General features: G+C 42.8%; 1 protein-coding gene and 1 pseudogene across 4 annotated transcripts in view; both read left to right on the forward strand.

Annotated features, from left to right (window-relative positions):
• Positions 1–5,986, forward strand: part of LOC109972745 (S-arrestin-like) — a 9,866-nt pseudogene extending 3,880 nt beyond the window's left edge.
• Positions 5,987–7,298: 1,312 nt separating this feature from the next.
• The window catches only part of dgkd (diacylglycerol kinase delta), a 55,810-nt gene continuing 51,181 nt past the window's right edge, over positions 7,299–11,927 (forward strand). For 3 of the 4 annotated variants that reach the window (XM_020621814.1, XM_020621813.1, XM_020621812.1), the window contains exon 1: positions 7,299–7,496. In XM_020621814.1, the coding sequence (XP_020477470.1) occupies positions 7,359–7,496 (138 nt within the window). In that variant the 5' untranslated portion in view covers positions 7,299–7,358. Of the gene's footprint in view, positions 7,497–7,907; positions 8,088–11,927 lie in introns of those variants that run through there. The other variant, XM_020621815.1, reaches the window with a different exon arrangement.

Here is an 11,927-nt window from a genome sequence, read left to right on the forward strand (position 1 = left end):
CAGGTCATCCAGGCCTTTATGTCTTTAAGACATGCTTGAAGTTTGACCAGCTGATCTGATTCATTTGGCTTCATAGATAAATATAACTGAGTATCATCTGCATAGCAATGGAAATTTATGTTGTGCTTCCTGATAATATTGCCTAAAAAGGGAGCATGTATAAAGTGAAGAGAATTGGACCTAACACAGAGCCCTGTGGAACGCCGTGACTGACTTTAGTTTGTGTGGAACGTTTGTCATTAACATGAACAAATTGAAATCTTTCTGATAAATAAGATTTGAACCAACTTATTCCAGTTCCTTTATTCCCAATAACATGTTCAAGTCTCTGCAGTAAGATGCTGTGATCAATGGTGTCAAAAGCAGCACTGAGATTTAAGCGGACAAGTATGGAGACAAGTCCTTTGTCCGAGGCTAGGAGAAGATCGTTGGTGACTTTCACCAATGCGGTTTCTGTACTATTCATTCATTCATTCATTCATTTTCTACCGTTTAGTCCCTTGCGGGGTCCCGGGGGGGGCCGGAGCCAATCCCGGCCGGCAATCGGGCGAAGGCGGGGTACACCCTGGACAGGTCGCCAATCCATCGCAGGGCTTTATTGGACTCTAAATCCTGACTGAAAATCCTCAAACAAATCAGTCTTGTGCAAATGGTCACATAACTGCTTTGCAACAGCTTTTTCAAGGATTTTGGAAATAAATGGGAGATTGGATATTGCTCTATAATTAGCTAGGACACCGGGGTCAAGAGTAGGCTTGTTGAGTAGAGGTTTAATTACTGCAAGTTTAAAACCCTGTGGAACATAACCTGTTAATAGAGAGAGGTTAATCAGATCCAGTATGGATGTGTCTTGTGTCAGATTTCTTTTGGTGCTTTTGGCTTGTGCATTGAAGTCTGGGAAGTAACTTGGTCTTGTTTGTGTACACCTGACAGAAATGTGCGGTGGAGTTTGAGGTGAAAGCTTTCTGCTCTGAAAACCAGGATGACAGGATCGACAAACTGTGAGTCCAGAGTCCAATAACAGTTCAACAGAACCAGCACTACATTTCATACTATTTAACATGTGGTCTTCTCTCTAGGAGTTCAGTTTGTCTCAGCATCTGCAAGGTCCATTTCAGTCCAGGGGACTGTACCTTGGTGCCAGCAGCATAGACCACGTTCGAGTTCCTGATGTCTGAGAAACCGCTGCACGTCAAACTAAGTCTGCCCAAAGAGGTTTGATTTCAAACTGTCCTGAGGCCAGTCAGTCAGTGAAGTCTCAAACCAGGCCCAGTGGTTGTGCTGGAACTGGTTCTGTATCAGAAACCAGTTAGTTTGTCTAACATCATGTCTCTGATGTGAGAGTCCCTCAGCAGCCAACACATGGACTAAAACAGACTTATTCAGCTTTACTGTTAGAAATCGACAGAAAGCAGCTGGACGGCTCTGAAACAGTAAATCTGTTACTGGTCCTGGTCTGGGATCAGCAGGTTGTCCACAGCTGGAAGCCAGTTCTGCCTTAAACACAGCATGTGACATGTGCCTCTGCGTGTGTCTGCAGATGTTTTACCATGGCAAGCTGGTCAGAGCCAGTGTGGAGATCACCAACTCCTCCAGCAGGAACAGCAAAGACATCAGCACGTCAGGTGACCTCATTTGTGTTGTTTCTGCATCACATGACACAGTAGCCATGATGACAGGATAATATTATATATGAACAAACAGGAATAGGCTTCTTTTGGTCATTTCCTAAATAACAAGTGACTGAGGTGAAACAGCAGAATATTTAACATGATAATAAGTGGGCTGTGGCCCTGCAGTGTGTTTATTAAGTTGTTTTCCTGGTTTGTGTCTGCAGTCGACCAGGTGACCAACGACAGATATGTCAAATCAGTGGCCAGAGAAGGGACAAAGTGAGTCTGACTCTTTTCTCTGCTGAGCTCACGAGCAGGTTTCTCTGCAGAAACAGCTGCTTTTATTCTGGCATTTCATTAATGCTCCCACACAGCTTTGCAGGGTACATGCACACTCAGATTAGGTGAATACAAGGTTCCTGGATCACATGGTTTCTGATTTCCAACAATTTGTGTTTTTCTGTTCTCATCGCTGTGACTTTGGGCTGCTCTGTCTCAGCCTTCACCACGTTGTCGCTTTTATAGCTTTACTATCTGTTGTTGACAAACATGTACTGAAGAAGCTTTACTGAATGGTGTAGCCTGACATTTGTTGGTGAACGTGTGTGTCTGCAGTGACTCGGTTCCCTCTGGTAGCAGCCTGAAGAAGGAGTACACCCTGCATCCTCTGCTGGCCCACAACAGAGAGTGGAGAGGACTCGCTCTGGACAGACAACTCAAGCATGAGGACACCAACCTGGCTTCCTCCAGCATGTCAGAGACGGCTCACAGAAAGCACACCCACACACTGTTTGCAGTGCTTATTAATCACCGGCTGCTAATGAACATTGAACCTGGCAGCTTCAGGTTGGGAACATGCAGCTTCTGCTCCAGTGACAGAACTTCACTTTATTTACATGACAAGTCAGACATTCAGAAATGTATTTAAAGTATTAGCAGCCAATTGTACTGCATTTATCAAAGTAAGAGTACTCAGAGACAGAACGCCCTCTATGATAGTGTTATGTGATGGAATGATTAGGAGCATTAAGGTGCATTTCAGTGTTGAGCGAATTCACTCCTTTAAAGCAGAGTCAATCACGGACTCCCATCAGAGGCGATCAGTTACTTGATTGTCCTGTGGTGCAGCAGTGGAGAGCAGAGACTGTGTTGCCTGATTGTCCTTGAAAACATCCCTAAGGTGTTTGCAACACTACCTGCCCACAAACGCATCATGATGGTAACCCAGTGTCTCTGTGTCAGTGTGAAGCAGGAGCTGCTCAAGGAGGTTCAGGGGATCCTGGTCTCCTACAAGGTGGTACTGAGGATGATTGCCTCAGGATGAGTCTAAACCGCTCAGCATGCCAGGAACTCAGCTGAAACACTTCCTGTTAACTGAGTTACTTAGAAATATAAATATGTGATATTCACTCTCTGAGTGTTTTCAGACTTCATGAGTAATTCCGATGCTCAACCAAAGATCAGCGGTCACTCACAGCGGCTGTTCCAATCAGCTGTAGATTGCGACATTTGATGAGAACACAGATGAAAACAGTTGTGAGCTCTGACTGAAGTCTGAGCTTCACATCCTCACAAGACAGTGTGAGACACCGTGGTGTGAAAATCCTGACCACAAGTTTCAAAAATGATTGAACAATGTGTTTGACGTGTTCCAGTTTACAGAGTGTAAAGTGCTCACACCTGTTCGTGTTCTCTCTGCTCACGGGGACAGGACGGTGGGATCCAGGTACGCTGCACTACACAAACTGCCCACAGTGTGCTTGTTACCCAGTGTGTCAGATCACCTCAGGTGTGTTACACTGCATGTCTTACAGTGAGGTGTCTCTGGAGGTCCCTTTCAGACCGATGCATCCTAAACCTGAACCAGTTACAGTCCACCCCGCTCACAGTAACATGGAAACATCTATATTTGTGAGAAACTCTGATGTTTGTGACTTGGAGCTAACAGCCTGACAGATGCCTCACGGCAGCCAAAGTCTGTGGCGGTGCAGCACTCTGAGAGCCAAGTGCTTCCTTAGGATGATAAGGCTCTACGAGATGTTTAAGATATGATGATTTAAGATTATGTTAGAAGGATTTTAAATTCTATTCTGAATTTTACAGGGAGCCAGTGGAGAGAAGCTAATATGGGAGAGATATGATCTCTCTTGCTAGTTCCTGTCAGTACTCTGGCTGCAGCATTTTGGATTAACTGGAGGCTTTTTAGGGAATTATTGGGACATCCTGATAGTAAAGAGTTACAGTAGTCCAGCCTGGAAGTAACAAATGCATGGACCAGTTTTTCAGCATCACTTTGAGACAGGATGTTTTGGCAACATGGTGCAGGTGAAAGAAGGCAGTTCTGGAGAACCAGGCAAATCTCTGAGTAAAACTTCAGAGTCTAGGGAACTTGTCATGTTGATGCTGAGCAAATCTTTTCCAGGCTGAGATTTCATCAGTTTGAACTGCGAATGAAAAGTGATGTTATTCACATGTCACTTTTCTCTTTTCTCTCTTTCATCATTGTCTCTCATCTCCTGTCTGAACTGTCTCCAGCCAAACAGGGGTAAGTTCACTGTGAGGACTTTTTCCATGTTTAATAGCTTTCTGACATTTTCTGGGTCTAACATTTAGATCAGAGCAAAGACTCAAATCACAAAGCCTGAAAAACACAAACACAGCATATTAAACACAAAACAATAACACAGAGACAATAAAGTGACTAAAGACTATAAATATTCAGTTCTTGAAATAAAAGAAGGGTTCACACTTCACGGTGATTTGGGCCAGATTATCCTTCTACAGGGCCCCTGTTGTCTCTCTGTGCAATGAATGAACAAGTTGAGTGTAGGTCAACACTTTATGAAAGTGTCCTTGTTATGAGTTAGTGATGCAGAAACAAACGTCTCATTATTCCAATGCACCAGTTACAACACAGTGAACCCATGGAGTGACTGTGAGACAGTGGGCCCCTGGGCACAGACATGTAAAAAGACCCTCACCCCTTCTACAACGGAGCACGGCCCTAGAGAGAAACAAAGGCCACAAGCAACACGGCAGTGGCCATTGTTTCTCTGTCTGCAGTCATGTCTTTGTTTTGCATGTAGCGTTTCTGTTTCTGAAGTTGACTTGAGGTGTGGAGATTGGAAGAGACAAACAGCTCCAACCCACAGCCGGCTGAACTTTGACTTTGTCTGTTGGCATTACATTGATAGATTTCACTAGCTGAAGGGTTTTATCCGGTTACAGCAACCGTCTGGCTGTGTGCAGTACATGATGCACTAATTCACTATAATAATCTGTCAACCCGGTTCACAGTGCTGGTACGATTTAGTGGAACTGGAGATTTAAGATCTAGTCCAGATCATCTTAGAGAGGAGCAGCTCAGCAGACATTCCTCCATCCTCTTGGCGTCAGACTGAAATCCTGAGTCCATGTAGGGACCCTGGCTGCAGCCGCCGCCACAACCTGGGCCAGGACAGATTCTAGTTCATGTCAGTGTCAGAAGACTGAAACTACTGACAACATGGAGGACAGATAGGTCCCATCATGCGCCCTGGTTCCTGCACTGTTAGCAGTGGTGACCAATTCAAACCGTTTGAGTTCAGTGTCCAAGATGTGAAATGAGTTGATGGAGCATGACTCAGAAGCTCGGTGCTCAGTTCTGTGTCCCTCTGTGCCGCAGGGAGTCGGGCGAAATGGTGTTTGAGGAGTTTAAACGAGTCTACCTGAAGGGAGTCATGCATGGGGACGACGATGAGTATCCCACCGAGGCCTGAGAACTACAAACATGGCCGCCACAGACCTGTTGGAGTTTCCTGTAGCACCACGTCAGGACACACCAGCAGGATGTCGTTTGTTGCCATATTGTGACTGTAATGGCCTGTGCGGCCTGCGGGGGGCGCTGCAGGTGACACCTGTAACACACCAAAAAGCTGAAACAGACTGTTGCTTTTCACTGTCTGTCTTCATGAAACTCTGGCTTCTCAGGCACACTGTGTTTGGTCTGTGCATCGGTGCAGGCTGAAAGGTGGTAACGAGCAGATAGAAGCAGAAGCTTCACTGTAAAAATGCTTGTGATCAGTTCACTGTTAGAGAATTAAATCTGCTGAGGTAGGACGGTGACAGCTTGTTCCAACCTTAAACAGACTAGTGGGAAACAGTGTCAGTTCATGAGTAGTGAAACCTGTTTGTGCTTATTTTTCTTCACTCTGTCTCTGTTTATTGCATGTTTGGCGTTGTACAGAGAGGCAGACTTTAATCTGCAGATGGTGAAATGTTTCTCTGACCTGCAAACTGTAACAGTAATGGAGGTTTACTAAGCTGTATGTTTGTTGCTGCTGCTCAGAAGCTGAGTATGAGTAATCCAGTCCTGGTGGTTACACAAATAAATGAATCTGTCATGTGTGAAATGAGCAAATATGTAAAATCCCATAAAAGGTAGGTAGGGTAGCTAGGTAGGTACTTTATTGATCCCTCAATGGGGAAATTTCAGTGTTTCAGCAGCAATGGAGAACAAACAACATAACACCATGAGAAACAAACACCACACACATATTTTGACAAACAAATTTCAGTACCTGCAAAAGCACATGCAAATTTTATGTTTTCAAGGGAAATGTTAAATTTGATTCTTTTTGCATCAAATGTAAAATGCAGTTTTATCACATTTGTCAAAATGTGTGTGATCAGAACAAAAAACGAAATATAAATATTTAGAGCAACATAAAACAGAACTGCAGGTAAAATGTACCTGCAAAAAAGACCTGATGGGGTGTGAGAATTTTGTTATAATATTTAGTTGGGGCACAGGTGGGGCCAGTGAAAATCTTGGGGTGGCACACTAAAAAGACTATACAGCATAGAGGAGATTTAGACTACAAGTCTAAACAGGGTGGCTGAAAATTGTACAAGTGGTTTTTGTATCTGTATTATATAAAATCAGTGAGCTATGGATGTCACAATGTCTGACCTAAAGTTATGATGCGATTGCAAAACACACATTAGATTTCATACTGTTTCTTTATTACGTTAGGGTCCAAGGCCGTAGTGCTATTTGATAAAGTGCGAGAACTCACCGATGACGAGCATGCGCACGGTTACGTTGTAGCTTGTGTCGAAGGCCATGTAAACACTTTTCCGACATGGCAACTTTAAATGCCCCCACGATCAAATGTTAGACTTTATTCTCTGGTGAGTCAGAATAATGATGTGAATACGGAGCCACTTGTCACAGGGTCAGTGTTACAGCCATAGAGAATCTGCTGTGCCTCTTCAATCTGTAAGAAAATAGATGCTCTCTGCTCCAGTGTTAAACCGACTCCAAAATGTACTGACTGCTCCCTGAGCTCCTCCTGCTTCATGTTGGTTCATCAGCTGTGCACAGGGCTGTGACCGGTCAGCATGTGCCACAGTCTGGCCATCCTGTGACCTGCAGCTGGTCACTCACAGCTAAAATGGTGTGTTTAAATCCCTGCAACACTTAAGTTAAATGTGAAGTCTGTTTCTGCTGCTGATGTTTGTCTCCACAGCTGTCTCGTTGCTTGTGTAACATCTATCAATTACTTGTTTTCATGTCAGTTAGTTGTGCTTTTGTGACTGTTTTGGGAAACCAAAGACTCCACTTTGTGGAATAAAAGAAAAAAGTTCTATATCAGTTGTGACCACGAGGGGGCGGTAAGCGCCCCTCGCCTCCACTGTGCTGTCCGGTCCCCGCCGCTGGGGGGTGCTCCCTCTTCTGGTCCTCCTAGGGGGTCTGATGGCAGGATGGCGGAGGCAGGGGTCCCGGAGTCCGCCTCGGCCCGGTGTCCGGAGGAGTCGTCAGACAGCGAGTCGGAGCAGGAGCCCGGAACCCCGCAGAAACTCATTCGAAAAGTGTCCACATCCGGCCAGATCCGCAACAAGGTAGAGAAAGCTTTGTTCCCGCCGTTTCTTCCCGTAGCTAATTTCGGGTCTGTGTCTGTTTCCATTCCGCGATGGCAGGCCACAGTGTTCGAGCGAGAGGACGGTGCACGGAACTCCTAACTAAAATCTAACTGTTCAATATCACCTTACTTACTGGACAAAAGAAACAAAATAATCATCATCAGTTCAGACCTTGTCCAAATAAACAAGGACCGTTATGTAGTAGGCATACATCAGGCGATGCTTGTGTTCATAATAGTAGTTTTTTTAAATAACCGGTTTGACACAACTACTTCCTGCACCAAGTTAGTCACAGTGGCAGGGGGGGGGGGGGGGGGTCAGGCGTTTAAAGAAAGGGTCGTTTTACTTACATCTGTTGTGCCATGTGTTTTTTGAATTGTGCAAGAAAGGGTCGTTTTACTTACATCTGTTGTGCCATGTGTTTTTTGAATTGTGCCGAATTGAAGATTGGATGTCATTCAACATTTAACCCATCTTCATATTTACCGTGCACATAATTTCTATTTGTCAAAGACGCTTTAAATCCGACGGATTTTTCAGGATCAAGTACTCTAAACTGTGCGTGCTGGGGTAAGTGCCACAGCCTCTACACTAGCACAGCCGGCATAATTACATTATGCGAAACGTAATCACCTAACACATAATTTTAGTAGAAGCCCGGGACAAACAAAAGGAAGGTTCGTTGTTGGATTAACGTTAGCACCCATAATCTAGGTTTGCTTCTCTTTAACGTAATGTGTTGCTTCTAGCTAACGTAAGCAAATTAGACATTTGTTCAAAACCCAGTTGGATCTTTGTCTTGAGGGGCGACCTTTCCATGGCACAGTTAACACGGGTTAATCTGACGCAGTGTCAGAGGGAATTGTTTCTTTTCTTTGCGTCGGTGTACAGACAAGCCGGCAGCGTAAGGCTCCACTAACCGGCCGGCTATAGCCGGAGGGTCTCGGGCCCCGTTGGAAAGCCCGGCTGTTTCCCACCGTTGTCCAACCGGGAGAGGTGGGCTGCACCCCGCGGTGACTGCTGATTAGAGGTCGGGGAAGGAGCAAAGGTTGCAAAAGCTTCTGAGGCTCGCTTGTTCGTTTTGCTGTTAGTATTGTAGTTAACGGACAGATAACGGTTCTTAGTGTTCACACAGGCGGAGGGCTTTAACGTGCCCGCTTTAAGTTGTCATTATACGGTAATTTAATCAGAAATGACTGAGCCGTTTTCTCTGTCACGCCCTCTGCTCGATTAAAAAATGACAGAAGTAAATTTTATTTACAGTGTGGGTATTAAACTTCACGGTGGTTCGGTCCTGGCCGGAGCTGGACATCATCTCACAACTAGAGAAATGCATTTCTTGTTGTAAATGCGTGTGGATGCTGTGTGCTGAAGGATCGCTCTGAAAATGCTGAACACTTTCACACCTGAAAGGCATATCTACCTGAAAGTATGCTGATGTTGAATTTTCCAATTCATTTGAATGGGGCAAAACTTTCAAAATAAAGCAAAATATTTCAAAGGTATGAGATTTAGAAAAATTGAGTAGTAGCATCAGTGTCCTTGAAGAGCTGAATATTTTGATAGCTGAAATAGCTGAAAGTATGCTGAAGTTGAATTTCCCCATTCATTTGAATGGGGCACATTTTTCAGAATAAATGCTAAATATTTCAAAAAGTATGAAAGCTGTAAAAACGTTGACTATACGCCATAATGTTCTGAAAAACCTGAACATTTTGATAACAGAATGGCTTTTCTAGCTTAAAGTATACTGAACTTATTAAGATGTGAACATTTTCCTATTGGTCCCCGCAAAGTAGGTAAAAGAAGTAGTGTTTTGTGTGTATGGGTGTGTAGGTGTTTGTGTGTTTGTGTGTGTGTATGAGAAAGAAAGAGTAGTCCTACACACTGTGAAATACTAGTGTGGCTATTGAAATGAGGCATAAAATGTAAATGATAATTATGCAAAAAACATAAAAAATATCAAAAAGCTGTTCACAGTATGAGTAGGCGAAGATTTGCTTAATAGTTATTAGTTGAAATGGTGGTTTTAGCTGAAGGTATGCTGAAGTTATTAAGATGTGAAAATTGTTCCCATTCATTTGAATGGGGCAAAATCTGCTGAAAAAAGCTAAATAACAGTCAGGAAAAAATTATTTGAACCCCAGCTCAAGTATTCAGACACTTTTAGTTCTTTGTAGTGTTGGTCTTTGGTTCTTGTTACCATTGCACACTGAATAATTTTGCATGCCCAATTTTTCAGTTTTTTTATTTGTTAAAAAAGTTTGACATATCCAATAAATTTCATTCCACTTCATGATTGTGTCCCACTTGTTGTTGATTCTTCACAAAAAATTACAGTTTTATATCTTTATGTTTGAAGCCTGAAATGTGGCAAAAGGTCGCAAAGTTCAAGGGGGCCGAATACTTTCGCAAGGCACTGTATAAGACGCCACTGTACATCGCACCTCACACTAAGTAGAGTCTTGTTAGGTGACTGCCACTTAAAATTGGCTCCATATAAAAGAATGTGAGTGGAAATTGCAGCTTTTGATTTCCCCTTCAAAGTTAAATATAAAGCAATAAATGCTTCAACTACAGACAGAAGAGAGTTACTACAGACTATAATTTATCTAACTCTTTTATTATGATTTTTTTTCACATCTTCCCTTGATCATTACATTTCATGCATGCATTCACTTTGCCAGTGGAAAAACACAAACAAAAAATTATGATTGTATCTGATAAATGGAGCTGTTTCTAACTGGTGAATATTTCCGTGTCAAGGTACTATTACTACAGTACTTTCGCTGAAGACACTATCACTGCAGTACTTTCACTGAAGGTACTACTATTACATTCCTCTGGGAACTGCTGGTGATATTTAACAGGTTCTATTGTTTCAAATCTAAGAAAATGCTGACTTCAGGCTGGATCAGTGTGAGAGAAGAGGGTGCACAGTGAATCCTTCTGAATGTTTCTTTTATTCAGCATGACTAAAGATGGTTTAAAAGACAGCTAGTCCCGAGGAACATGATATATCTGTTTTTATGTTTGAAAACAACAAGGTGATCAAATCCATTCATTCTAATGTTTTCGTGGTGTGTATCTAAAACAATTTGACATAACATTACACATTAAGACAAATATTATGGTTACTTTTACCGTCATAATAACATTCGTCCCTGACGGCAGACTTTCTGCCTTAACTGTCCTTGCATTTAACAGCCTGAGGAAGACATCCTGCTGCACTAAACATCTTCTAATACAACAGATCTCTAATCCATATCTATCTAACTAAGAAATTACCTAACATCAGTTAATGAATCTAAACAAGACCAAGCACAGATCACGCATTACCGATGACAACCTCCATGCTGTTTAACAGATTGCCTCAGCACAAGACGTAAAACCAGACATTGACATACTGGCCAGGGGAAAACGGTGTTAGACATCTGGCCAGAAAACACATAGGTAAGCATTTTTAAAAACCTGAATTAAAATGGAATGTATTTCAACCAAGATTAAGAACAGTAGAATACGTGTTTAATTTAATGATTGTGCTTGCATTTTGTTTTGCGTTTATTTTCAGAACATGATCTATGGATGAGGATGTGTGTGAGATGGTGTTTATGGAGGGATCTACTTGGTGTGTTCTGGGACAGGCAGCATCACCTTGCTGTTGTTGTTGTAAAATGCTACTTCTGTCACACTTGGCTGTGCCATAGTTCTGCCCCCCTTGACTGTGACAAAAAAAGTTTTGAATAACTTGTTTTTGATATTTTTCTTTATTTACTTGAATATTTTGATTGTTGATTGATGGAGTAATGTGGGTTTGTTAAACTGAACATTTATTTTTACATCTATGCAAATGCACATGTTATATTTGTAACTTGAATAAGTAATAAATGCAGAAACAGTTTTTAACAATATAAGGAGTAGTTAAATGTATTTTAAATTACATTATATTTAGTTAAATTTATACTGTTAGAGTTTAAGTATTTGGGGTCAACAGTCCAGTGTGATGGGGAGTGTAGGAAAGAGGTGAGTGCAGGCAGGTTGGAGTGGGTGGAGAAAGGTGTCAGGAGTGTTGTGTGACAGAAGAGTGGCAGCAAGAATCAAATGAAAGGTGTACAAGACAGTAGTGAGACCAGCTATGCTGTATGGGTTAGAGACTGTAGCAGTGAGGAAAAGACAAGAGGCAGAGATGGAGGTAGCACAGATGAAGATGTTGAGGTTCTCTTTAGGAGGGACCAGGATGGACAGGATTAGGAATGAGCACATCAGAGGGACAGCTCAGGTCGGCTGTTTAGGGGACAAGGTCATAGAGGCCAGATTGAGATGGTTTGGACATGTGCAGAGGAGGGATAGTGGTTATATTGGTAGAAGGATGTTGGAGATGGAGCTGCCAGGCAAGAGGTCAAGAGGAAG

The sequence above is a fragment of the Monopterus albus genome, unplaced genomic scaffold (assembly GCF_001952655.1).
Source record: "Monopterus albus unplaced genomic scaffold, M_albus_1.0 scaffold268.1, whole genome shotgun sequence".
In the NCBI taxonomy this organism is placed as follows: Eukaryota; Metazoa; Chordata; class Actinopteri; order Synbranchiformes; family Synbranchidae; genus Monopterus; species Monopterus albus.